The following is a 25195-nucleotide window of genomic DNA, read 5'->3' on the forward strand; positions in this document are numbered from 1 at the left end:
CTCCATTAGGCCATCTTAGCTAATGGATTGTGTGCTCAACCAATCAGTGACTGCAGTGGTTCCTGTGAGCGGGCAGTCCAACAACCGGGTTGTGACATTGGCAGGTAGGAGATCCCAGAGTGACAATCCAGCGCAGCTACGGCACTGGAAGAGGTGAGTTGTGCGTAATACGGCCCTAAGGCAAGCTGTAAGTTATTCATAACTACTTTATATCAGACACAACCAGGAGTGGAAACTGAAAAGAGGAGAGTAGGAAAAAAAAGATTTGCATCTCATCTGTCTTTTGGGTCGGCTTCTGACTTTGGCTTACAAATACTTATGCAAAATACTGACCAAATGCATGAGGGATGAAAGTCATCTTAAGTATAGAATATCCGGTGACTTCTGTGTGAGATCTGCTTCTGAGCCGCCAGCTTGGCCTTGTCACCTTTCTTCAGGCACAGATAAATTCTCCATTTCCATTAAGCAGGTTAAGACACGAGTAAACATTCTAGGCACGGGGACGCAATAAGAGATTGTGTTTCATTTTTTCATCTTCTTCCTAACCTCATAGAGTTTCTGTATTTACATGTTCAATATTAATTCAAAATCAATGAGCTTTAGTGAGACAGGAGATTTATTAGTTCTAGGCACTGCCCTGTATTACAGAGCCGATGCACACACTAGGAACACACAGTGTCACCTTATAAAGGTTATTATTTCCCTTTAAGTATATAAACCCAGCCTTAAAATACCCGCATTGTCTTTATATTGTGTGCTTTTTTTCCTCTTCTTGACCTTGTTTTTCATATTTAGATCATTTTCCCAATCTTACTCTGCGGTGCTAATATTTAACTTAAATGTCTGTTACATAACCTTGCAGGGGGTCGGCCTGTTTAATAAGTAGCCTGCATTTTAATGAGTTCCCAATGGACCGTGTTTTTCTTTGTGTAATGTTGATACATTATAATGAAGTGGTGTGCATCTGAATATGCAGGGAAAACACAAAGAAAGGTGTTCCTCCCCTTCCCTGATCTCCCTACTCTAATGAATGTTACATCATGGCAATGTACAAAGAAAAAGTTAGTTTTACCCGCAGGTTCTATCGCTGAGGCTAGCATTACATTTAGCGTGGTTCTTTTTCATTATTAATTTTTAATGTCACCTTGAAACTGTATTATGCATTATGTTATCTATTCAGATCTTGGTGGATTGTCAGGAAAAAGGCCACATTTTTGTCATAGATAGATAGATAGATAGATAGGAGATAGATAGATAGATAGATAGATAGATAGATAGATAGGAGATAGATAGATAGATAGATAGATAGATAGATAGATAGATAGATAGGAGATAGATAGATAGATAGATAGATAGATAGATAGATAGATAGATAGGAGATAGATAGATAGATAGATAGATAGATAGATAGATAGATAGATAGATATGGGATGGATAGACAGATGTAAAATAGCCAAACAGATGAGGGTGCTTTGATTCAGGTCAAAAAAACTTAAATGCAATCAAAAATTTGCAGCACTCCAAAAAATGTGATGAACAAAATTAAAGGACAACTCCAGTAAAAAGCTTTATCCCATTGATTGAAACACATTACAAAGTTATATAACTTTGTAATATGCTTCAATCACTTCCCTATGTTTCCCCCCCTCAACCCCTCACCAGGAAGTGAAGTAAACTCATTCTTACCTATTGACTGTTGATCCCAAGCTTTTCTGTGGCAGCCATTTTGTAACAATGACATCATCAAGAGGGAGGCCGGTCTAAGCCCTGTTAGGCCAGCCTCCCTTTTTCAGATGACTCAGGTTGCTCAGCTCTGATTGGCTGAACAGGCTGTAAACCACCTAACAGTTCTACAGAGTCAGTTAGACATCACAGGAGACAAAGTGCATCATGGGAAAGCCCAAACCAGGAAGTGAAAAAAAAATGAAGACTCCAACAGGAGCTTCAGTTCAGTTTTTTTTATCAGTGCTGGGGTGGTGCTTTAAAGTCGATTTATCACGTGCCATACAAAAAAGTGTAGTGTTTCAGCTGATTGGTCCATAAAGAGGCACTTATAACTTCTTTGAGAGAGTCCCCACCTACAGTACTTCTTTGGAAGTGGTTAACAAAGTATAGAAATAGGGTTGAAGATAGGGAATGGTCTGGGCATTTCTCCCCTCAAAGCATTTCACAATTGTTTTTGGGCCATATTCAGCGTAAAATATGTTGATTATATCTTTGATTCTTTGACAAGGAGGGGTTTAACTTACATTCACTTAGAATGGACTGTGACCAAATAAGTGTTTATAAGAAAACTTATTCTCTATAACTGACCCATGTAAAAGTGCCAGTGATCAACTGAACAAAAAACTGATCGGAAATTTTATGCAGCTGGGCCACAGGGATTTAAACAGGAGATGTGTGGCAGACAGTGGTGAAATCCAGGGATTGTTCATGCAGCCCAGCCTACAAGATAGTAGAGCCAGGAGAAGGTTCACTTAGTGAGATCCAGTCAACAAGGTTGGTGCTCATTATTGGGACCTGTAGTCCTTTAGTTACAATTGTATAGCTATCTATAATGTAGCCAGAGATACTATTTAGTAGAGATGAGCAAGCATGCTCGTCCGAGCTTGGTACTCGTTCGAGTATTCGGGTACTCGATGGAGCTTCTTGTGATAATCAAGATAATGGCATCTTCTTCTTCCTGCATGTTTGGCGGCTTTTTCTCATCCATTCATCATGCAGGGGAGGCTTTGGGAACTTGTAGCATCACGTGGGAACCCTACATGTCGATAGCAGTGATTGGCTGGCCAGATCAGATGACCTGGGCTTATAAGAATCAGGTCCCGCGATGCTCGCTTCAGACACAGATTGGATGAGCTTAGGGAGAGAGCTGCTGTCTGTCAGGGAGAGTGTTAGGGTGGGAATAATAGTGTCTGTTAGGCAGGAATCATCCACAAAGAACCCAACAGTCCTTCTAAGGGCTACAACTACATTTTTTTGGCCTCCTCGTGGCTGCTGGCTGGGACTTGTAATGCAGCTACCGCCATCTTAGCTGCACACTGTGCAGAGCGACTGGTGCCAGAAAGGGGACAGCAAGTGGTCCACATAGACCCCAAAGAAATTTCTTAAAGTCCTCTCAGTACTCATTTTTGCTGCTACTTTACCTTGGCTTGCTGGGATCTGTAGTGCAGCTACACCTATCCTGGCTGTTCAGTGTGCAGTGTAATGGGTGCTCTAAAACAAAAAGCACCTGGTACCTGGTACACACAGACTCCATAGACTACACCAAAGTCCTTCCAGCTGCACCTAGTTGGGTGCTTTCTTAACATGTGCCAGCACAAGTGGCTTGCCCTTCTTGGTCTGGGTCAGCAAAATTGTATTGAGGGCCACCGCCCAGCTGTTGCCCATAATTTGGCGTAATGTTGTGATTAGCCAGCCCCAGAGGCATCCATATATGCTGCCCCTGCTGTTTCCCGTCCATTTCTGTGTTGTTTCCATCATTTTCTGAGGTTTCCAGGCAACCTTCCCTGTGCAGAGCTTTGCTCCCCTGCAAAAATGCTCGAGTTTCCCTTTGACTTTAATGGGGTTTGTTACTCAAAATGAGCACCCAAGCATCGGGAAATATTCGTCTTGAGTATCGAGCACCAAAGCATTTTAGTACTCGCTCATCACTACTATTTAGTACTTAATGGGCACTGTCATTTAAAACAAAACTTTTGACGTGCCATAGAGACGTATGAAATGTTTTGATTTGTCAGGGTTTGAGTTTTCCGACCAATCAGTAGCTGGAGAAGTGTGTGTTAGCACCAAGGCAGTCACATAATATAAGGAATGGAACCATCTTAGTCACATGATCACAGAGCAGAGAAAGAGATATGCAGAGTGGTCCTTTTCTCCCATCTCCTTCTGCCAATCCGTCTGTGCCTGAGCACTCAAACCCTGACTGATCCAAACTTTTTACATGTGTGTTTTTTTTTTTTTTTCAAATAACAGGTACACTTTTAACTCCCTCCCTATTATATCCACTTGAGGCCTTGCTTAGACGTTGATATGTTACTTGCTGTAACTAAGGGCCAATGCGGCCTGAAACACATGGTGATATCTGGTATTTATTCTCTGGATTTAAATAAAGATTGAATAACAGCTTGAATCTTTTTAGATGCTGGATTTCCTGTGGCTGTCTTTGATAAGTCACTTACATAAGGTTATGAATATTTATGTGCACTAGGACTGAAACCAAAAAAGGTTGGTGCTGCCATCAAATGACATAGTGGACTCTTGTCTGTCCAGACCATGCCTTGTTTAATTTAAAAGAATTCCTAGGAATTACTATACATAGGGTCATATGGCCTTTGATTTAGATGAACATTCTTCACACTCATTGTAGTGGACTATGAAGATCACCCTATTTCTCATCACCAGTTCTTGACTTTTTACGCACTAGTCTGCCTCCTTGGACAGATTATTAGCTAAACGGTCTTTCTGATTCTTCCTTTGTTCGGTTTTAATGGTTTTGTTTAGCTAGTGCACACGCCTAATGCACACGCCTGTGTCGAATTTAATTGTCAGAAAATACCAAGCAGGAAGTGTTTAGTGAGGCTTCAGGAAACCATCAGTACTTCCTGACAGGAAAAACTGAGGAAAAACAAATAATACGTACTCACCTGTTGCAGACTGCAGCTGTGCTTTCCTCTAGCTTCTGTCACTTCCCGCTCTTCAAGCTGTCTTTTTTGTCCCAGATCATTGGGGAAGAGAGCGGCCTCTTGAGAGCAGAGGCATAATGCCCTGTCAATAATAGAGCCACATTTAACTGTATGTGCTCCTGATCAGGAATGCATACAATTAAAGGGCCAAGCTCAGCACCCGGCGGCACTTGCCTGGGTGCTGACTCTGGAGGTATTTTCTGGAAAGGACCCCTTCAGGAAAAAGAACTGAAGGGTGTCCATGCCTAATAAAAGCCTATTGGTCTGTCCCGATATGAAATCTGGATAGATTTTAACATATTTTTTCATGTGCGTGGCCTGATTTTCTGTAATATACATACTGTATAATATGTGAAAAAGAGACAATAGGAGCCTCATGTGCAGGACAATTATACCTGGTGAGAAATGTAAATGTACAGATAGTGTGGTTGTACTGTAGACACAACACTAGTAAGCGCATTGAGTTAATGGGTCAGCAGCCTTCCACCTTCATTTCATATCACAGGGAGCACGATTTGATATACAGCATGGCAAGGAAAGAAGAGTGGTGGTTCTTAGCAGCACATAGCTCTCAATATGGACCTAATGGAAAGTCTTCAGACATCAAAGAATAGTGACCCGAACACAGACTCCAGATATGTAGCTTTGAAGTGACTTTTTTGCAATGCGTCTCAAAGAGACAAATCTCCTCCTGCCTGATGAGTCCATGTTCAGGTCACCATCCTTTGATGTCTGAAGTCCATCCATTAGGTCCATATTGAGAGTTATGTGCTGCAGAGAACCACCACTCTTCTTTCCTTGCAGCACTATACATAAAACATGGGAAGCCTACATATAGGAAGCATTCCTTACATAAGACCATAATCACTGCCTATTAGTCCTGACGGCACAAGCTACATTTAGGCTACATGTGAACAGTTTGTAGATTTCATGCATCCTAAATCTCAGCTAAACCTATGTAATGCTATAAAACTTTTTGGTATTACAGGTGATTTCAGGAAAACATTATGTCATGACCAAATGTGAACACTTTGTTCTAAGGCCACATAATTCCCTTGGATTATGTGCCATATTTTGAGATAAACAATTATCTGAATGTTCTGAATTTGTGTTGGTCGGCTGAACAGCTTGTTGAGATGAGTAGCTGAGGTTCTCTAATGTTGAGTGAAAATTGTTGCCATTATATTATAATTCAACTGGTCATATATATAGTGACTGTCAAAGGGGATACAGCTGAAGTCAGAACAGCAAAAAGTAAGATTTAGATGTAGCAGAGTTTAGTTTGTCATTTATTGAAGCTGCAAGACTATTGGAATTATACCCTTTTCTATAACAATGCATTAGGTTTACCTACAACCTTATCTAAAACATCTGAAAATAAGTCATTGTTCCAAATTATAGAGGTAACTTTGTTAGATCTATATGACACAGTTAGTACCCATTGTGTATGGAGCAGGCTCAGCATCTAAGCCTGCTCCATACTGCCTAACCAGCAACATGACATACATGTATGTCACTTAGTGGTTAGTTTTTCCTATACCTTTCTTAGTAGCCCTTCTTCAGAAGGAGAAGTACTTGCTTCTTACTGCTATCAACTGGCAGTAGAATCGCTTTAAATCAATATTCAAGGGACTTCTTGTTCTGTCTATGGTGATAAGAGGAGGCTGCTGTAAAGTAATCCGTGCAGAATTGCAGTGACATGTGGAATGACCTCTTCAAAGGACACAGAGCACGCTCAGTAATGTTTCACATTCATCTCAAGGGGACAGACTCTGTCTATTGTTGTCTGTGTCCATGAGTCTTGTTAGGCATGCCACTAAATGCTGTTAAAAACAGCTCAGGCAAAATGGCTGCCCCCATAACAATGTACAAATAGTGAAATTTAGAAAATTAGAGTCACAAAATAGAAACAGATTACAATAAAAAAATAAATAACTATTTGTATTTGACTTTAATCAGCAAAAGAAAAAACTGGGTATATATTCCCTTTAAATGGCCATAAAGCAGTATGTTACAAAGTCCACCTTTAGTAAGTCTATAGGACCATATCCTGTCACATGCACAGACTAGGGAGAAGCAGCACTCAGCCACTTCCTTTCTTGTGCTTCTTTCTGCAATCTGTGTAGGTATATGCCCCCTAACCCCCACCAATCAAAACTTTCAAATGTCTCTACAACATGGAAAAAGTTCTTAAAGGCGACAGGTAGACTGTAAACTACAATAATGTCTGCAGGCATTAAACATTTTTTACGTTTTTATGTTTTTTCTTTTTGTGATTTATAGGGAGATTCTTCTACAATTTCTGCCAATGAGGAGAAGTGGCGTGCAGTAGTAGGGGAGATCAAGAACATTTTCAGCACTTCTGTAAAGCTGCTTCATGAGAAAGGAAAGATGAAATCCAGCCAAGCAAAAAGATACTTGTCATCCGGTAATTATATCTTTCTCGCACGGGGATTTCTTTTCATTTTTGCTTTCCACTTTTCTGAAAGAGGGCGGGACTTTTCAGGGATGGGGCGTTGCTTCATAATTAAATTAGTTAGGCTCATCATGTTAATTTTTTTTTTAATGCATTTATTTAGCAAAGTTCCCTGCTGATATGGCCGCTCCTATTGATAGCTTGGCATCAAGTTTATGAACTACCACTCTTCCCTAAAACCAGGGGTCTGGTATTATATACATATATGTATACAATGGAGGACATTTATTAAGTCCGACATTTTTTACCCCAGACTTAAAAATGTCCCCGCGACTTCCGGTTCCGGCGCCATGCTGTAAGCCACGAGTGACCTCGGCTCCGCTCAGCAGATATCGTGCCTGCTCATTTAACACCCGCACCACTGATCCAAACGGGTAAATTGTACCCTTACCTGTTCGGGGCACACATATGGATCGCTTTGTCCACAAAAAGGCGAAGCAGGTTAAGCAGCTGCATCGCTCCAGGTCCCGCAGAATCAGAGGGGAGGAGGCCGACATGGCGCCGTCGCCTGCATCATCCCGAGCGGCCTCACAGGAGAGATCGGAGCGGGACTTCTCGGGAGGTGAGGAGGAGGGAGACACCTTCACCCTAGATTACGCGGCCCTGGCAGCGGAGGTCGCAAAGCGCATTACCCCGGGGTTGCAGGACTCGGTCACGGCGGCAGTGACCGCGGCCATGAAACAGCTACAGGCGGAAGTGCAGGCACAGGGAGCGCGGGTAATGGCGGCTGAGGAGCGGATCGGAGTGTTAGAGGATTCTGCATCCTCATGGGACACGCGTCTGCAAGCCGCGGAAAGAGAGAGCAGGCGATTATGGGACAAGGTGGAAGACCTTGAAAACAGGTCCCGCCGCAACAACCTCCGGATTGTGGGAGTCCCTGAAACTCTCAGGCAAAGAGATCTGCCCCGTCTCTGTGAGGTAACCATCCCCTCCTTATTGGGTATCCCGCATCCCTGCAAAGTCGAGAGGGCGCACAGATTGGGCCCGGAAATACGCCAACCACAAGACAAGGGCATTCCCCCGGGTCTCGCGCAGAGAGAACGACCCAGACAAGTAATTGTCAAATATTTAGACTTTACCGACAAGGTGGCTATTCAAAGGGCGTTTCGTAATGCCCAGGAAGGACTCAGACTGGAGGGACATCGCCTTCTCATCTTTGGTGATTTCTCGGTGGAAGTTACACGGAAGAGAAAGTTGTTCTCCCCGATCTGTACGGCGCTGTTCAAGAAGCAGATCAGATTTGCTTTACTGTATCCAGCGGTCCTAAAGGTGTTCCACCAGGATGGCTCCATGCAGTCCTTCGCGGAGGTGGACGATGCGGCCGACAGTCTGAGAGATTACTTGGCTGACCTCCCCCCTGACCATCCTAGGAGCCCGCGACGTGCGGGAGGCGGCGCACCTTCTGCTCAGCTGCTGCCGCAGCTCCCGCGGGATCAATGGCCGGATCTGCCGGTGAGCCAACGTGCTCGCCCTACCTAGAAGACGGGCTTCATCGCCAAAGGACTGGTAGTATAAGGGGGCCTTAATTGACAACTTCCATATTGGGACGCTATGCTGCTTATTGTGAGGCCACGTTTCCTGACTCTGGTTTTACCAATCTGTTAGTTTTTGTCCCTTCCTGATGGGGCCGGAGGCCAGGGTGAACTTCTCATCATACACCTGTCTCTGGAATACTGGCCGGTCTCCTCCCCAGTATCATGCTGTCCTGCTTCCCCTCCTCTTCTATCCTTCTTCCCTACCCTCCCCTTCTTTCCTTTCCCTTCCCCCCCTATCCTCTCCATATCTCCCTCCCTTCATTTTTCCTGGCTCCCCCCTTTTTTTTCCTTCCCCTCTTCCCCCTTCTTCCAAGGTCCCCCTATTATCCCTCCCTCCCTTCCCCTCCCTCTATCCCTATGTGATGGTCCTTGGAGGAAAAAAGGGCATTGCTCACTATATAAGGTCTTATGCTGCATTTGTTGAGCCCGAGGAGCCGGAGGTCTCCTCTAACATGCAATATGTTGATGGTAATATTGGTACTCGGCCTCATGGCCAGCGTGGGAAGAAGTGAGGTCCATAGACCCAGAGTCTGCCCGAGGTCGGATGTCCCGACTTTCCTTTGGGCATGGGTCATACCGTTATGTTGTTGTTTTTGTTTGGGAGGGTTGTTTATTTTGGGAGGGAGGGAGGGTTCCGGCTCGCGATCTACCTTGTGGCTCAAAGGGGAATTTAGGATAGTTTACCGGCTCATTGCTCCATTATGGTACATGTGATATCATGGAACGTGAAGGGCCTGAGATCGCCCCATAAAAGGAATATGATTTTGCGCCACCTAAAGCGGTTAGCACCGGATGTAGTGATGCTACAAGAAACTCATCTGGGAGAGGAGGACTTCTTTAGGATGCGCAAAGGTTGGGTGGGGGAGGTATACGGCTCGGCAGCTGTATCACACAAAGCCGGGGTGCTGATGCTCATCCATAAAGCCTTCAGTCATGAAACCACCCGGGTCTGGTCTGATACAGAGGGGAGGGTTTGCAAAGTGTGCATAAAGACCTCTGCCGAGGAGCTGGAATTGATCAATGTATATGCCCCGAATGATACTAATAATACCTTCTTCCAATCTCTTACCTCAGTTGTTCTTCAAGACGTGACGACACCGAAAGTGATAGGGGGCGACTTTAACTCAGTTATGAGCCATGCAGAAGACAGAAAGTCGGGTAAGTCGACTGGGGCGGGTCCCCGTAATAGGGATCTTGCTCTGCCGAGATGGGCACGGACAGTGGGTGTCTTGGACGCCTGGAGGTGGATGCATCCTGATGCACGGGAGTTCTCCCATTTTTCCCATCCACATAACTCCTGGTCCAGAATAGACTATGCTTTTGTTTCTGACTCACTGCTACCGCGTCTTCAGCGGTCGCAGATAGAGGATATGATTATATCAGACCACTCACCCGTGTCCATTGTGTTGCAGGATACTATCCCTAGGGGCACTGACTTTGTCTGGCGGCTCCCACAGGGACTGTCCAGGGATGAGGACTTTCAGGCCTTCCTGAAACTCTGGTGGTGGGAATTTGCTAGGGATAATGCAGAGCATGTCTCCCAACCTCAACTCTATTGGGAAACTGCTAAGGTGGTTTTAAGGGGGCGCATAATGTCATATGTTTCCGGGCAGAAGAAAAAAATTACCTCTCAGCTTAAAATTCATAGTGAGGCCCTACGAGAGGCATATACGTCCTTTATTGAGGTGCCTTCCCCAGAGGCCAAGGAGAAGTGGCAGATGGCTAAATCGACATACGAAAGCTGGCTAGAACGCAGAGAGAATATCAACAGGTCTCATTTTGAGGCCACTCTGTTTCGCCATGGGAACAAACCGGGTCGGTTGCTGGCGAATTTGGCCAAAGGCCGGCGTGGCCTTCATCATATTCAGGCCATGCGGGATGCACAGGGAACCCTTCAAACTCACCCGAGTAGAATTAATAAGATCCTGGGATCCTTCTATGAAACCCTCTATATGGATTCTCTCCCGCAGGGCGCTCAGGTGAGGGACTGGATACATGAGTCACGCCTTCCTAAGCTAACCGATGAGGAAAATGAAATGCTGAATGCCACTATAACAATAGAGGATATCACTAGAGCTGTTAAGGGTCTGAAGCCGAATAAGGCTCCAGGGCCCGATGGTTATACGGCAGATTTTTATAAGATGGCAGTTACGGAGGTAGGCCCCGCTCTCCAATCCTTATACAATCTGTATTTACAGGGGACACCAGTGTCTGCCACCTTGAACACAGCGGTCATAAAAGTTCTACCCAAGGAGGGGAAGGATTTAACGTCACCAGGGGGGTACCGGCCGATATCCCTTATCAACATCGACCTCAAGATACTATCAAAGATTATGGCTGACCGCCTGGCTGTTGTCCTTCCTTGCCTTATCTCACCTTCACAGGTGGGCTTTGTCAAGGGACGATCAGCGGTGTCCAACTTGAGGAAGGTCATCAGTGTGCTGGATGAGGTCCAGCTTCATCCTGACCTGCATCCCTCCCCCGCAATATTGTCGATTGACGCGGAAAAAGCTTTTGACAACGTGCGGTGGGAGTGGGTGTGGGCGGTGATGGCTGAAATGGGCTTTGAGGGCCCCTTTATGAGGTACTTGTCAGCACTCTACACTGCTCCCTGGGCCAGGGTGGGCACCCCGGGCTTTTTATCTCAACCGTTCCGGTTGTATAAGGGTACCAGACAGGGCTGCCCCCTATCGCCTCTTTTATTTAACATTGCTATAGAACCGCTATCGCGCATTCTAGCATCACATCCTGGCATAAGGGGCATAAAGGTAGGGGGCATCCCTGTCACGACCGCACTCTTTGCGGATGATATCCTTCTCTTCCTTGAGAATCCGGCTTCTGACCTCGCAACGGTATTTGAATGTTTACGAGATTTCGGGGAGGGGGCGGGATTCAAAGTTAACGTTTCCAAAAGCATAATGTTAGATCTGGCTGTGGGATCCCGGGGCTTTCAAGGAAATACTCCAGTCGCGATAGAACGCAGAGCAATTAGATATTTGGGCATCATGATAGGCAGAACGCCCAGCTCACTCTATGGACTCAACTATCCGCCACTCATCCAGTCGATTCTTAGTGATGTGGACAGATGGAAATCATTACCCCTTCCTACAATGGCCCGGTGTCACCTACTGAAAATGCTGGCCTTTTCCAGACTTCTTTATCCCATGCAGACAATCCCGGTTCTGCTAAAGCATTCAGACATAAATAAATTGCAATCCTCCTTTCTCCGATTTATCTGGAGGGGGAAGAGACCTCGTATAGCCCTAAAAAAATTACAACTCTTTAAGGATCAGGGGGGAATAAATTTCCCCGATATCCGAAGATATAATGTAGCATGTCTGCTCAGGCATGGATTCGACTGGATGAGGGGTGGGGGTCCCTACACTAACTTTAGAGAGGAGGCGGCCTTGGCAGGCCCTTGGTCTCTGGGGGCGCTACTATTCTCCAAATTCTCTGCCATTCCATCCCATGTAAAAAGGTCTTTGCTGTTGCGAGATACGATTGCGGCCTGGAAGGCAGGCCTAAAGGATATCAAACTACCCGCTGCTATAGGGAAATATATGACATTATGGGCGCATCCGGAACTGAAAGTGAACCAGCTTGATAAGGCGTACCTAGAATGGAGGGACAGAGGGATAACTTGTGTATCTCATCTTTTGCATGACTCTGAGCACAGATACTTGACTTTTCTAGAGCTTCGAGCCAAATATGGGCTGCCTGAGGGGAATTTTCTGTTATATAACCAGGTCATGGCCTTTACTAAACCTAGGTTGCGGAACCTTTCTTCCTTCTACGGGTCTAGTTTGGTCCATGATATGCTGCAAGTGGAGGCGCCTATGCACTCGCTGTCGTACCTCTATCGGGCGCTGCGACGGCAGGCTTCAGAGCCCTTTTGTCAGGGCATATTTAAGTACTGGGAGGGTAAATTAGGTCTGGCTGAACTGACTAAACCAATCCTAGATGGGTGGGCGGTGGTGAGGAGGGCGATAGTCAGCGAAAATTGGAGGGATACCCAATTCCGCATCATCCATCATGCGACGTATGGTTTCACCTTGCCCAAGACTCTGGACAGACCAGACAGGATTGATGCCTGCCCCAATTGTAACCTTGGGGGGACTGACTTATTACATGGACTGGTGACATGTCCCCTTGTGCGACATTTCTGGGTGAGGTTAAAAGATCTGTTAGCATCTAAATTGCGGGTCACCTTGTCATTGGAACCTGCTTTTCTGGTAATGCATATTCCCCAAAATGAGGAGAGGCCTACATTGCTCACCCATGTTTTTGTTTTGGTGGCCAAGCGTTGCCTGCTCGCTCATTGGTTGGAATCTCAGATGCCTTCCACTGATGAGGTGGTGAATCAAGTTAAAAAATATCTACTGTATGACCAGCTGGAGGTACTAAGGGCCAAGGAAAAGTCTACCAAAGGTTTCTTTAAGAAATGGACAATGTTCATCTGTGCCTTCCTTTCTCCTGCTGAAATACGACAGGTAGTGTTGCCCTTCAAGGATACCAAATGGTACCTGGCTAAGGATGTGGCAGGTACGCTTGGCCGTTTGAGGGTGTGAGTGAGCATGGACCGGAGATTATCTCTCTTTTATGTCCTTAGGGATACAACTTAGGTTTCTACTGAGGGCCATCCGGGGTGATCGCGAGCCGGGGGGAAGAGGGGGGGGGGGGGGGGGGGGGGGGGGGGAGGGAGTTCTCTTCTATGGGTGGGCTTCTGATTTTGTTTCTGATCCAGACCTCTTTCGGGGTCCACTAGGTTCCTGTTTTGTGTGGACCAATGCATAATTGTCTGTAATAATTTTGGTTATGTACGCTCATGTTTTACCTGTAGTGGAGTACTGTCTCCGCGTCTGTTCATGTTTTTTGAAAATTGAAAACTGAATAAAAAGTTTACAAAAAAAAAAAAAAAAAAAAAAAAGAAATGTCCCCGCATCTCCGGCGCTACGGAGATTTATGTAGAGGCGGACTGCCTCTATATAAATCCCATGCGCGCTGGTGCGCACAGCAGGAGACCTACGCCAGCTGAGAGCTGAAGTAGGTTTCCTGCGTATCTTTAACACAAAGCAATTATAAATCGTGCGGACTCTGAGTCTGCGCCCCCCCCCCCGTTCCGCCCCTTCCACACCTCCTCCCCGGCCCCCTGGCGTATGAGGCAGAAAGTGCAGATTTGCAAATATTTTATTCGCAAATCGGCCATTTTGCAAATAAAATATTCGCAAATCTGCACTTTCCGCCAAAAAACAAAGATAAGCCACTTGATACATGTCCCCCAATATGTATATATTATAAACATATTATATAGTATAAACTGATGCAGACCCAATACAGATAGGAAAATCACTAGAAGCAGCCCCCAACTGCAAAAAAAATCTCCATAAAAATAATGAGGCTCTTGGTTACCATTTGCAAATAATGTAAACCATCCCACCACGATAAGGTGGCCTCATGCGGGGATGGACCTACACTGTACTAGCCTCTCCATGGCATATAATAAGCCTATGCTCTGGGCATGCAGGATCCATCTAATACTGGCAAAAATAATAACCACTTGAGTGAAATGGGGCGAGTGCGCGACCAAGTAGAGGTAGCCATTCCCACCCACACACACACACACACACACACACACACCTTGAACACAAAGAAAAGACACATTTGGTCAGCTCTCCTAGAACAGCATTTATACTAGGATGGTTTACACTCTTTGCAAATGGTAACCGAAAGCCTCATTATTTTTATAGAGATTTTTTGGCATTTGGGGGGCTGCTTTTAGTGATTTTCATATCTGTATTGGGTGTGTATCTTGCTATTAGCGATGAGCTGTTGCATTTTTCTGTGTTTTTGCATGTTTGCAATTTCAGCCATAGCAACATGCTCCTGCCTAGTGTGAATGGTGTTTTAGGATAGCTGACCAGATTTGTCTTTTTTCTGTATTATACCGTATATATACCTAGGTATACTATACCTCAATACATGTATACCATATCTATCTAAACAACAGCCAGATCCCATCCCACTAATCGGTAAGGCTCTGAACACTCATACGCTGACTGATAGAAAAAACTTTTGGAGTATGTTAGTTGAAAGACTCATTGATTTTATATCAGTTTCTTACTACACTTCATTTCAGAGAAGGGACCCCCATCTGGCACGAAATACTGAAAATAGACATTAGGTAATCTAGAGCAAGAGAACTATTAGCCAATGAGTCATAGGCTGTAGCCATCCATATTGAATTGATTTTAACTGAATATTTTTGTCTATTTTAGCTCTGGAAGATGAGTTTGACTTCGCTTTAGGAAAGCAAACAGCAGCATTTTTAAAGAAATGTGTTTGCTACATTCGGAAAATTTCCAACATTGAAAAACATGTGAAATTACCTGAGATGTCCAGGTATACAGATGTGATGACATTTGAAGGCAAGATTATGAGAGATCCAGAGGCCCTTGAGAAGATGGTAAAGCTCAGGGATGAATTTATTCCGACCATCGTGGCATCATCCAATCTACGTGTTTACACCTCAGTGACTCATTGTGACATGAAACTGGGCTACTCCCAAGAAGTGGAAAACCATTATGTGGAAGGACTTTGCAAGCAGTTCTATGAAGACGTGATAGATATAATCCAGGCAACTGTGCAACAGAGCTTTGAAACTGAGACGGATTTACTGTACGATGAAATCTTGCAGCATTTGTCTTTGTGTAGAACCTACTCTTCCTTTTATGAATACAGATGTGAAGCGCTAAGCCTTGTTCATAAATACTTACAGCCTTCCAAATCAGGCCATATCAACCCATTAGTAGTATATGGTGGACCATGCACTGGAAAAACACTCCTTTTAGCAGAAGTAGCAAAAAAGGTAACAGTAAATCAGCTTGATTCTCGATCATCCCTGATGCCTGAGGCCATTTGCATATGACTGTGTTTAGTCTGTAAAACACAGTCCGTGGGCTGGTCACAGACTGAACATGTCCAATTGCATGGAAGGCTAGATTATGATGGAGTGAACTCCCAAACAGTCAGAGCATATACCACCCTAACTGATCATTTCTGGTAGAGTAGTGCTTTGACCATTCGAGAGCTCATGGCATCGTAATTCAGTAGCATGCTGTTAGCCTTCTATTCAGTGGGATGTGTTCAATCTGAGAAATGCAGCCAACACACCGACTGAACCTGCTGTGCATATAGCCTAAAACTTGAGATGAGCGCAGTGGGTTTCATTAGGGTTCATATGAATGGTTAGCTATTTAAAGCCAATCATTTGGCTTTGTACAAACCCTAAGGAAGTCTGCTTTTCTTATCTCTACCTAAAACCTACCTACGTCATTTAAAGAATTTTAATTACAAATATTTGTGAATTTTATATATTGTCTAATGGTAGCTTCACTCGTAACCTATCCGCATCGGGTTTCTCGCTGCAAATTTGCAACTAAATAAGCGGCCCGGAAACATACTGTACCGGGTCCCCGCTCCAGTTTGCTTCGATGGCTCCCGGTGGCTCCCGGCGGTCAGCCAATCATTGTGCTGCCCCGCCACAGTGCACTGATTGGCTGATCGCCGGGAGATGCTGGGAGCCCCCAAAGCAAGCTGGAGCGGGGACCCGGTACAGTATGTTTCCAGGCCGCAGGGGTTAATGGCACTGAGTTTGACATACTTGCAGAGGGATGACAGCCAATTGAAGTGAATGGGCAATTATCCAGAGCAGATTTCGATGCGAATTTGCAGCGAGAAATACGCTGTGTATAGGTTACCTCTGAAGCTACCCTAAGACATTCTGATCTACATGTAACAAATTTTATGTTAAAACTTTCTGAAGGTTGTGAAGTATTTAGTAGGTTAAAGAGTCACTGTCATTAAAAGTAACTTTTGACATGTCATCAAGTAAAAAAAAAGTTTTTTTTATCACAGCGGGTCCCACTTCTGAAACCCTCTCCAATCAGCAGATAAGCCAGAGCACAGCGGGCGTACAATCCACTCTCTGGCTGTGTCTTCTGATTGGCTAATTCCAACAAAGTAAGTCTATGAGGCTATGAATTAGCAATCATCTCTTACAGAATTAGCCGCCCCCTCTCTCCTCTACTATATCTCCTTATAATGATCAATAGTGTTTGACATGCCTGATGACATGTCAGAAGTTACTCTTAATAACAGGTACACTTCAAGACAGGACAATGTTTTTCAGTACACTTAGCACATTTTAGGAAATGTTTCTCATTTCATCATTGGCGCCAGAATCTGTTGTGCTCAACATGTTTATCAAAGACCAGACTACTAGAATGAACAGATATAGAGATATATAGCAGATGTTGCCCCTTTGGTTGGTTTAATCCCATGGCCCTAGTACTAAGCATTCATACTGACCAATAAACCACTGTGTGGACTAGGAGAAAAAAATGTGTACATGTAAAAATAGCAATAATATATATTACCAGAACTTCCTGTGCTCCCTGACACAAGTTTTGGTCATTTTCAATCACCAACTTCCCATACTGAAAGGATCACCTTGCCACCTAAATAATTTTATGAGAAACTGACCCTGTGGCATTTAAATAGGTTGTCTAGGAGAAAATAAACAAGTTACACACACCTACTTCGAGCTCTCACAGCTGTTGTCCCCTTATGGTGATCTTTTTCTGGTTCCTACGATGCCATGACTATGAAGGAATCACTTTTTCTGGTTCCTACGATGCCATGACTATGAAGGAATCACTGACTAAAGCCCCTATTTCACGGGTCGTTTAGAGGAGCAAACGAGCGCTCTCAGCGCTCGTTTGCTCCTCGTTCCCCGCTCGCTGCCGCCACTATTCAACGCGGCAGCAGCGAGCGGGTAAGTGCAGAAGGGGCGGCGGGGAGCTGCGGGGGGGCTGCCCGGGGTATCGCTGATCATCCGGGCAGCCCATAGGATACAGCAGCGTCTGCTGCCGATGCTCCTATTCAACAGAGCGACAGCAGCAGATCGCTGCTATATCAGTCACTTGTTTTTCAACATGTTGAAAAACAAGCGACTGCAATGATCAGCCAACATGAACGTTGTCGGCCGATGGTTGCACTCTATTCCACAGCACGATTATCATCCGTAGCGGCCGATATCGGCCGAATACGGACGATAATCGTTCCATGGAATAGGGCCTTAAAATAGGATACTACTGTGGCCACTGATTGGCTGAGTGGGAAAGTTCCTCCATGGTTGTGACATCATAGTAATCTGTAAGAAGACACCTGGAAGCTGGCAGTACTGCAGTGGTGCAAATTGCAACAGGGAAGTATAGTTGCATTTTTTTTACACCACAGCCAGCCATTGAGAATATATATTTTTTTTTACACAGCCTCTTTAGAGAGACTGTTAGTAGGTTTATACTGCACTAAGCATATATGCATGTGCTCAGTAGTCCTCAATATTCTTGAGCATCAGTTCCCTCTGCCCACTGCCTCTGATTGACTACCTGCCTATGTATACTGTGTATAGGCAGACAGCTGTCCATCAGCAGCCAGAGGGGGAAGGGAGTGGTGTTGTATGGTATGAAGCCCATTCTCCTGCGTAGCAGAACAACGGCTGAACAAAATGAAGTAAGTAATACATTGCTTCGTTCAGCATTTCTGATAGATTCCCTTTAAAATCGGATTAAAGATAATCTATGAGTTTGAAGGGTTTTTTTAGTTTATGGTATTGAACAGGTAGATAGCAATCTCCTTGGAGATTAAGGATAGTGAAAGGAGTCTCTGGCAACATATCTGGTCAATTACATCTTTTGCATAATTTTTTATATAATAACTATTGATGAAATAGAGGCATACGGTAAAAGAGCCTGAGGAAAAGAGGAAAAAAAATTATTTGGCCATGTTCCCACGTACAGTAGTAAGAGATCGGCCGTTCCGTGACCCGGCCAGGGTCACGGAATGGTCGGTGTCAGAAAAGATCATCCCGGCCAGTACTGCAGTAGCGGCCAGATGATCTTTAATGCCACTGAATTTGGATGCTGACGCATCCGTGCGCGCCCGCAGCCGAATACCCGCTGCACACAATGGAGCATACGGCTGGAGTTGCATGGTCCATTGTGTGAACTGACAGGGTTTTCTGCGTCCGCTATTCATTGAATAGCGGCTACAAAAAACTGACATGTCAGTTTCTTGCGGCGCTGCTAGGGATCCCGGCCAGAGTGTATACTATGTGTATACACTCCGGCCTGGGATTCCCTTAGGTGCAGCACTACGTAAGTACCGTAGAAATGACGGCCGTTGTTACAATGGCCATGATTACTACGGTACTTACATAGTGTGAACATGGCCTAAAACTTAATTAATCCTAATTTTTAAGTAATTTATAGACTAAATTAACAATTCAGTTTAATAATATATTTTGTGTGTTATAGGTCTGTTCATGGCTTCAGGAAGAAATGGGACCAGAGTCTAACCCTGTTGTCATTGTAAGATTTCTCGGATCCACAGAAATGAGCTCTGAATTAAGCTGTCTGCTTCAAAGCCTATGTGAGCAGCTAGCTGTGAATTACAGATGTTTACTGCAGAGCATTCCCAAAAAGATTGTAGATCTGCGAGAGCTCTTTTTAAACCTCCTGAGTGAGTCTTCTTATCTTAAGCCGCTGGTGCTTGTGCTAGACAGCCTTGAACAACTGACAGATAGTGATGACGCCAGGAAACTATGGTGGCTCCCCATTCATCTTCCACGCACAGTTCGTATCATTTTGTCAACACTGCCAAACAAGCATGGAATCCTCCAAAAACTACGGTGCCTTATAAACAACGAGGACAACTACATAGAACTTATTCCACGAGATAGGAAAATGTGCAGCCAAATACTTAAACATCAGCTATTGAGGGTTAAAAGGAAAGTAACATCGGGTCAACAAATCTATGTCAATGAAGCGTTTTCAAGGTGTACTCTACCCATGTTTGTGAACCTGACGTTTAGAGAGGTTAGAGGTTGGAGGTCCCATAAGGATGTTGATGAATCGACTCTCTGTGTGACTGTCCATGAAAACATAGAGCAGTTATTCTGTTCTCTGGAAAACAAGTGTGGACTGAGGTTGGTCTCAAGAGCACTGGGTTACATTACGATGGCTAAAACGGGACTCAGCGAGGTGGAACTAGAAGACATTCTGGCTCTTGATAATAATGTCATGAATGAGTTAATAGCAAATGGGAAAGCACTGAATCCATTAAGGATACCATACACAATCATTGCACAAATTAAAGAAGATCTCACCGGATATTTAATTGAGCGACACATAAGAAATTGTAGCCTTTTGGTTTGGTCCAATAGACATCTTCACCTGATTGCCCAAAAGTTGTATCTTAGCAATGAAGAAGACTTGCAAGAAATGCATGTGAATATGGCAGAATACTTTCTTGGTACATGGTCGGGAGGCAGGAAAAAAACATTCTACAATGATCATAATTATTTTGAAAACTGCATACAGAATGATCACAGGGGCATACGCAATGATGAAATCCACTACAATGATGAAAATGAGTTTGACAGACAGGCTCCTGAGCAGCCATGGGCATTTCAGTGTAATCCTCTACAGCCTGATATTTTCTTTGTAAATCACAGGAAAATGACAGAACTACTACATCATTTAACAAGATGTGGAATGACAGATGAAATAATGTCTGGGATTACAATGAACTTTAGCTGGCTGTATACAATGATTAAAATTGGACAATTTGATAGGGCTTTAAGTGACATTGAAATAGCATATAATTACTCACAAGATAAAGAGCTGAAATTTCTTGCAAGTACTCTTCAAAGCATAAAAAACAAGGTTCTGAAAAATCCCGGGTCACTTTCTGCTGAACTGCAGCAAATATTACTTCCAGTTGTGAGTTCATTGCCCAAGTTCAGAAACCTTCTTGTAGAATGTGACAAAGATGGACCTAAATACTGTTCCATTGTCCCATTGCACTCTTCGATGGATGTCACCTACACCCCGGAAAGACTTTCTCTGTCAACCAGTTCATTGCATGTCACAGAGGTCCTTCCTACGTATAGCCCAAATATAATCATTTCTGCACTTGAGAATGGCACAATCAGTACTTGGGATGTTGAGTCGAGGCAACTTCTTAGACAAATAACCACCACTGAGTTTGTCATTATGGGAATGAAGCTTACAGTCGATGAAAAATATCTTGTTGTGTCTACAGCAAAAAATACCCTTTTAATCTATGACAACCTAAACTCTTGCCTTCTGTCGGAAGTAGAAGTTAAAGGTTCCAAAGGTGTAGGAGGTGGGCCAAACCTAATCAATGGCTTCACGCTCTCTCATACACATGCACTAGCCTGGCTGGAAGCAAGTAAAGATGTTAATGTTATAGATTTACTTTATGGGTGGCCACTTTATAATTTCCATTGCTGGTACGAAGTAACTTGCATCCAATGTTCTTCAGATGGGCTATATGCATTTTGTGGCCAATACCTCAATACCACCACAATATTTCACTTAGGCACTGGTGAGAAGCTATCAACCGTAACCTCAGAGTTTTCTGGTGGGTTTCCGAAATATATCCTTGCTCTGGATACGACTCAAGAAGTGGTTATGATTGACAATGAAGGCAGCCTCTCTGTTTGGAATGTAGAGGAAATAACCAATCCCCAGCTGACGGAAGAGTTTGATTGTACAAAAGGAGACAGTGACGTTATAAGCACTGAGCTGTCTGAAGACCAAAGTGCACTTTTAATCTGCAAAGCATTGAGCATTGAACTTCTCGACACGCGTATGTGGAAAGTTTCGGAAAAGTTTAGGGCCAAACGCAATGAAAGATTTATATCAGCTGTTCTTTCCCGGAGCTGCGACTGTATTATTGCTTCCATGGAAAATACCTCATCTATATTTGTTTGGAGAAGAGACACCGGGCAGTGTATGGCAAGTTTACAGGAGATCTCAGGGAATATAGTAAAATTAGTCAAATCTAGCCATCATAACTTACTTCTGTCCCTGTCCATCAGTGGAGTGCTTTCCATCTGGGACACTGACATCTTAAGTGCAATGTCCAATATTGATAAGACTGGGAGAGCTGTGCACACAGTATTATTATCCGGGAGAGGGGATTACATCTACTCGATCGATGGATCGGAATATGTTCAAAAATGGAATTTTAACACAGGCTTTATTGAATCATCCTTTAAGCATGAAGGTATTGTAGAAAATGGTGTACTCACAACCACTGGAGAACTATTGGTCACCTCAGATGACAAATGTAACCAATACGTTTGGCATACCACCACCGGGGAAAACCTCTTCCGAATAAGTGGTCAAAGAATATCTCAACTGCTGATAACACATAATGATCAATTTATAGTGTCTTTATGTGAGCAAAATGCATCAAGAGTATGGAGGCTTGCAACAGGTCATAAAGTATGTAATATCTTAGCTGCCTTAAAAAATGCACTTATAACTACTGCAAATACGTTTTTGATTGGAATGACCAAGAACAAACTTTTAGCTGTAAGCCTATGGACAGGAAGCATCACTAAGAAATTCTGCTGTGATGATGGATCAACCATAATCAACTTTAAGTTAATTCCGGACTGTCCAGAGTTTGTTGTATTTATGACATCCACTGAGACTGTGAACATCTGGAGCCTTGCCGAGGAAGCTATCTGCAGAAGAGTCCAGCTACCGTGTAACTTCTTAAAGAATCTTCACAATTTTGAAATCTCTCCGAATGGAAAACTTGGGATAATCACTCATGGAGATGAAAAGTTCAATGTTTTAGATCTTCACACTGGAAAACTCAGAGTGATACACGCATCAGGATTAATATGGAAGCAGAGCCTGTCTTGTGATGGACGTTACCTTGTCTACATTTGCTTTCAAAATGGAGAAGATGATGAAGATAATTCTGTCTCTAGTTTAATAGTTATGAGACTTGCTGATGGCAAAAGTATCGGTGCTTGTACGTTATATAAACCGCCAACCTTTCTTGCACTCTCCCAAAGGCACCTCAATATTGTTGTAGGGTTTGATGATGGAAGCATTGGCACTTACACTGTGGTGGATCGGGTGGATGCAACGTTAAAAATTAAAATTGCCACTTCCAATAGCCGTCAGATTTTCAATAACAAAACACGCTTTCATAGACCAAAATGCAATAACTACATCTATAAAATGGCACCTGACTGCTTGTGGAGGGAATCCACCGAAGTGTTTGCGAGAGATAGCCCCATCACAGTTTGTGAATCTGGTGAAGGAACAGAGTCAACACCAACCAAAAAGCATAACTTTTGCTATGAGAAAATGTGTTCTGCCATTGACTGCAGGGGGCAGAGCTTTGCCGCTAACAACTGATAGGCCACCAAATAATAGATCAAAAATGTTTACAAATCTGCCCTATCAATCATTATAGTTTTCTTTTCAAATGTTTGCAATGATGGAATTTTCATTGATAATATAGCAAAATTTTATCCAGCATGTAGCTAATGCTCTGTTATACAGCATGCGCTATATGACCATTGCTGAAGGACTTGAGATATAAAAGAAGGAAACTTACTGCCCCCACCATCTCTTAGTTTAAAAAAAAGTAACTGTTGAATGAAGGTTCTTGTGAGCAGATTACTGTGTTTGTCTGAAGTGCATCGATCTTGTTCTTGTTCTAGAATAGAAGCACTGAATACTTCACTGAACATCGGGTTACTGTCTTTTTCACATTTTTTGCTTTCAATTTATATACAAAATGAAAATTAAAGGGAAACTATCAGCAGGTTCATACCTGTATGGCAGAGCTGCAGATCATAGCATCAGTCTTCCTTTGTGGTGCTGTTTTTGAGAAATTAAATCAAAAGCAAATATTTTAATTAATTGTTTTGGTGCACTTTTTTGGCCCCTCAGTACACCTTCCAACTCGCCTTCTGGCTTGCATGTCCCCTCCTACTGGCTATTTATGCATAGATGATTGTCATGAATATGCATAAGTAGAAAAGGTTGTACAAGCAAGCAGGCGGGGCTATGCACTAAGGGGCCAAAGAAGGCCCCCAGTGCACCAAAATAACTCATTAGCATATTTGATTTAGAATACAAACCTGTTGATAGTTTCTCTTTTATGTCTCATTGATAGCTATCGGCAGCCATAGGGGAAAAGAGCAACCACTGTCAACAGCAGCACAGTCTTCTAGTTAAAGGGAACTTATCACCATAAAACTGTAATCCAATCTACCAGCAGAATGTTATAGAGCAGGAGGAGCTGAGCACATTGATATATAGTTTTGTGTAACAACCTTAAGTAGAACTTTAATATGTTGTTTATAATCCCTGCCAATTCTGGGTTTAGGAGTCCACTGGGCAGTCTTAATTATTGATGATAGACACTTCCCTGTATAAATGTGCATATAAAGAAAACTGTCCTTCACTGATTAGGACAGCCTACTGGACTTGTTGACCCAGCATGACAGGGATTAGGATCAGTATATTATGTTAGGGTTAAGTCTTTTTAAATAAAACTATATATAACTCTGTTCAGCAATCCTGCTATATAGCATATTTGTACTAGATTTGATTGCATGTTCAATGTGGCAGGATTACCAGTTACACAAAACAGGTAAAAAAACAGAAAGTATATTTAAAAATATATACTGTACTTATACAGAATTTCTAAATTGCTCTGCACGTTATGGTCTATCCCAAAACAGAGATAAACCCTAGGCCCCATGAAAGAGGCCATATGTATAGGCTTACATCTTTATGTGGCTTCACTCTTTTGCACATACAGTTGGAAGGAGGTTCTTCCCCTTGTGGCATTGCTTCAAGAGAAACTAATTCCTTATATTGGCTCTATATATATATATATAAAGATATGTACACCTGCACGGGTGCAAATTATAAAGTGTTTTGTATCTTTTGGTATTTTTGTGGAGCGAAAGAAGGACAAAAGGCAGTTGTCTATGGCTGATCTGACAGCACCCCAGGGCACTGGATTGTAGACTCATCTTGTATCCTATTTAAATGGATTATATGAATTTACATAAGTATACCTTTTTGGAAGGGTGGTCCAACATTCAGCAGAGTATGACAGTTAGTGTGAAGAGATGTAATCCTTGGGAGTTAATAATCTGTGTAGTAAACTCAAAGGATTAATCTAGAAGATAAATGTACCTGTACTTTCCTCCCCCAATCCCCTTGCCAGTGCCATTTTAGACAGGTTCCTGATGTGAGCACTTCCTCTTCTCCATCCCAGCTTGCCGATTATGACCCTAATCATTGGTTGAGGCAGGTCACTGCTGCACCAACCGATTGGTTGAGCTGACATTCCCTGTGTGTCAGGACCAGGAAGAGGAAATGCTGACAGTGGGAAGTGGCTCTGCCAGAATGGAACCAGGGGCAGAGGAGCATGGGATTTTTATGTCAGAATGGCAACATGGCCCCTTTTATGTATTTAATTTACCTTTTGGGATATAAATTTTAAAAGAAAGTGTTAATGAGTTGCAGTCAAGAACAAAGGAAACAAAACAAGCAGCTATATTGTATACTAAACACTGAACACAA

The 25195-nt window shown here is 43.5% G+C and overlaps 1 protein-coding gene across 2 annotated transcripts in view; it reads left to right on the forward strand.

Moving 5' to 3' along the window:
* The window catches only part of NWD2 (NACHT and WD repeat domain containing 2), a 161348-nt gene extending 137911 nt beyond the window's left edge, over window positions 1-23437 (forward strand). For both annotated transcript variants that reach the window (XM_069976488.1, XM_069976489.1), the window contains 3 exons: window positions 6969-7113; window positions 14972-15561; window positions 19073-23437. In XM_069976488.1, coding sequence (XP_069832589.1) covers window positions 6969-7113; window positions 14972-15561; window positions 19073-23005 — 4668 coding nt within the window. In that variant the 3' untranslated portion in view covers window positions 23006-23437. The remainder of the gene's footprint in view (window positions 1-6968; window positions 7114-14971; window positions 15562-19072) is intronic.
* Window positions 23438-25195: the final 1758 nt, after the last annotated feature.

Source organism: Dendropsophus ebraccatus, chromosome 7 (genome assembly GCF_027789765.1).
Source record: "Dendropsophus ebraccatus isolate aDenEbr1 chromosome 7, aDenEbr1.pat, whole genome shotgun sequence".
Classification (NCBI taxonomy): domain Eukaryota; kingdom Metazoa; phylum Chordata; class Amphibia; order Anura; family Hylidae; genus Dendropsophus; species Dendropsophus ebraccatus.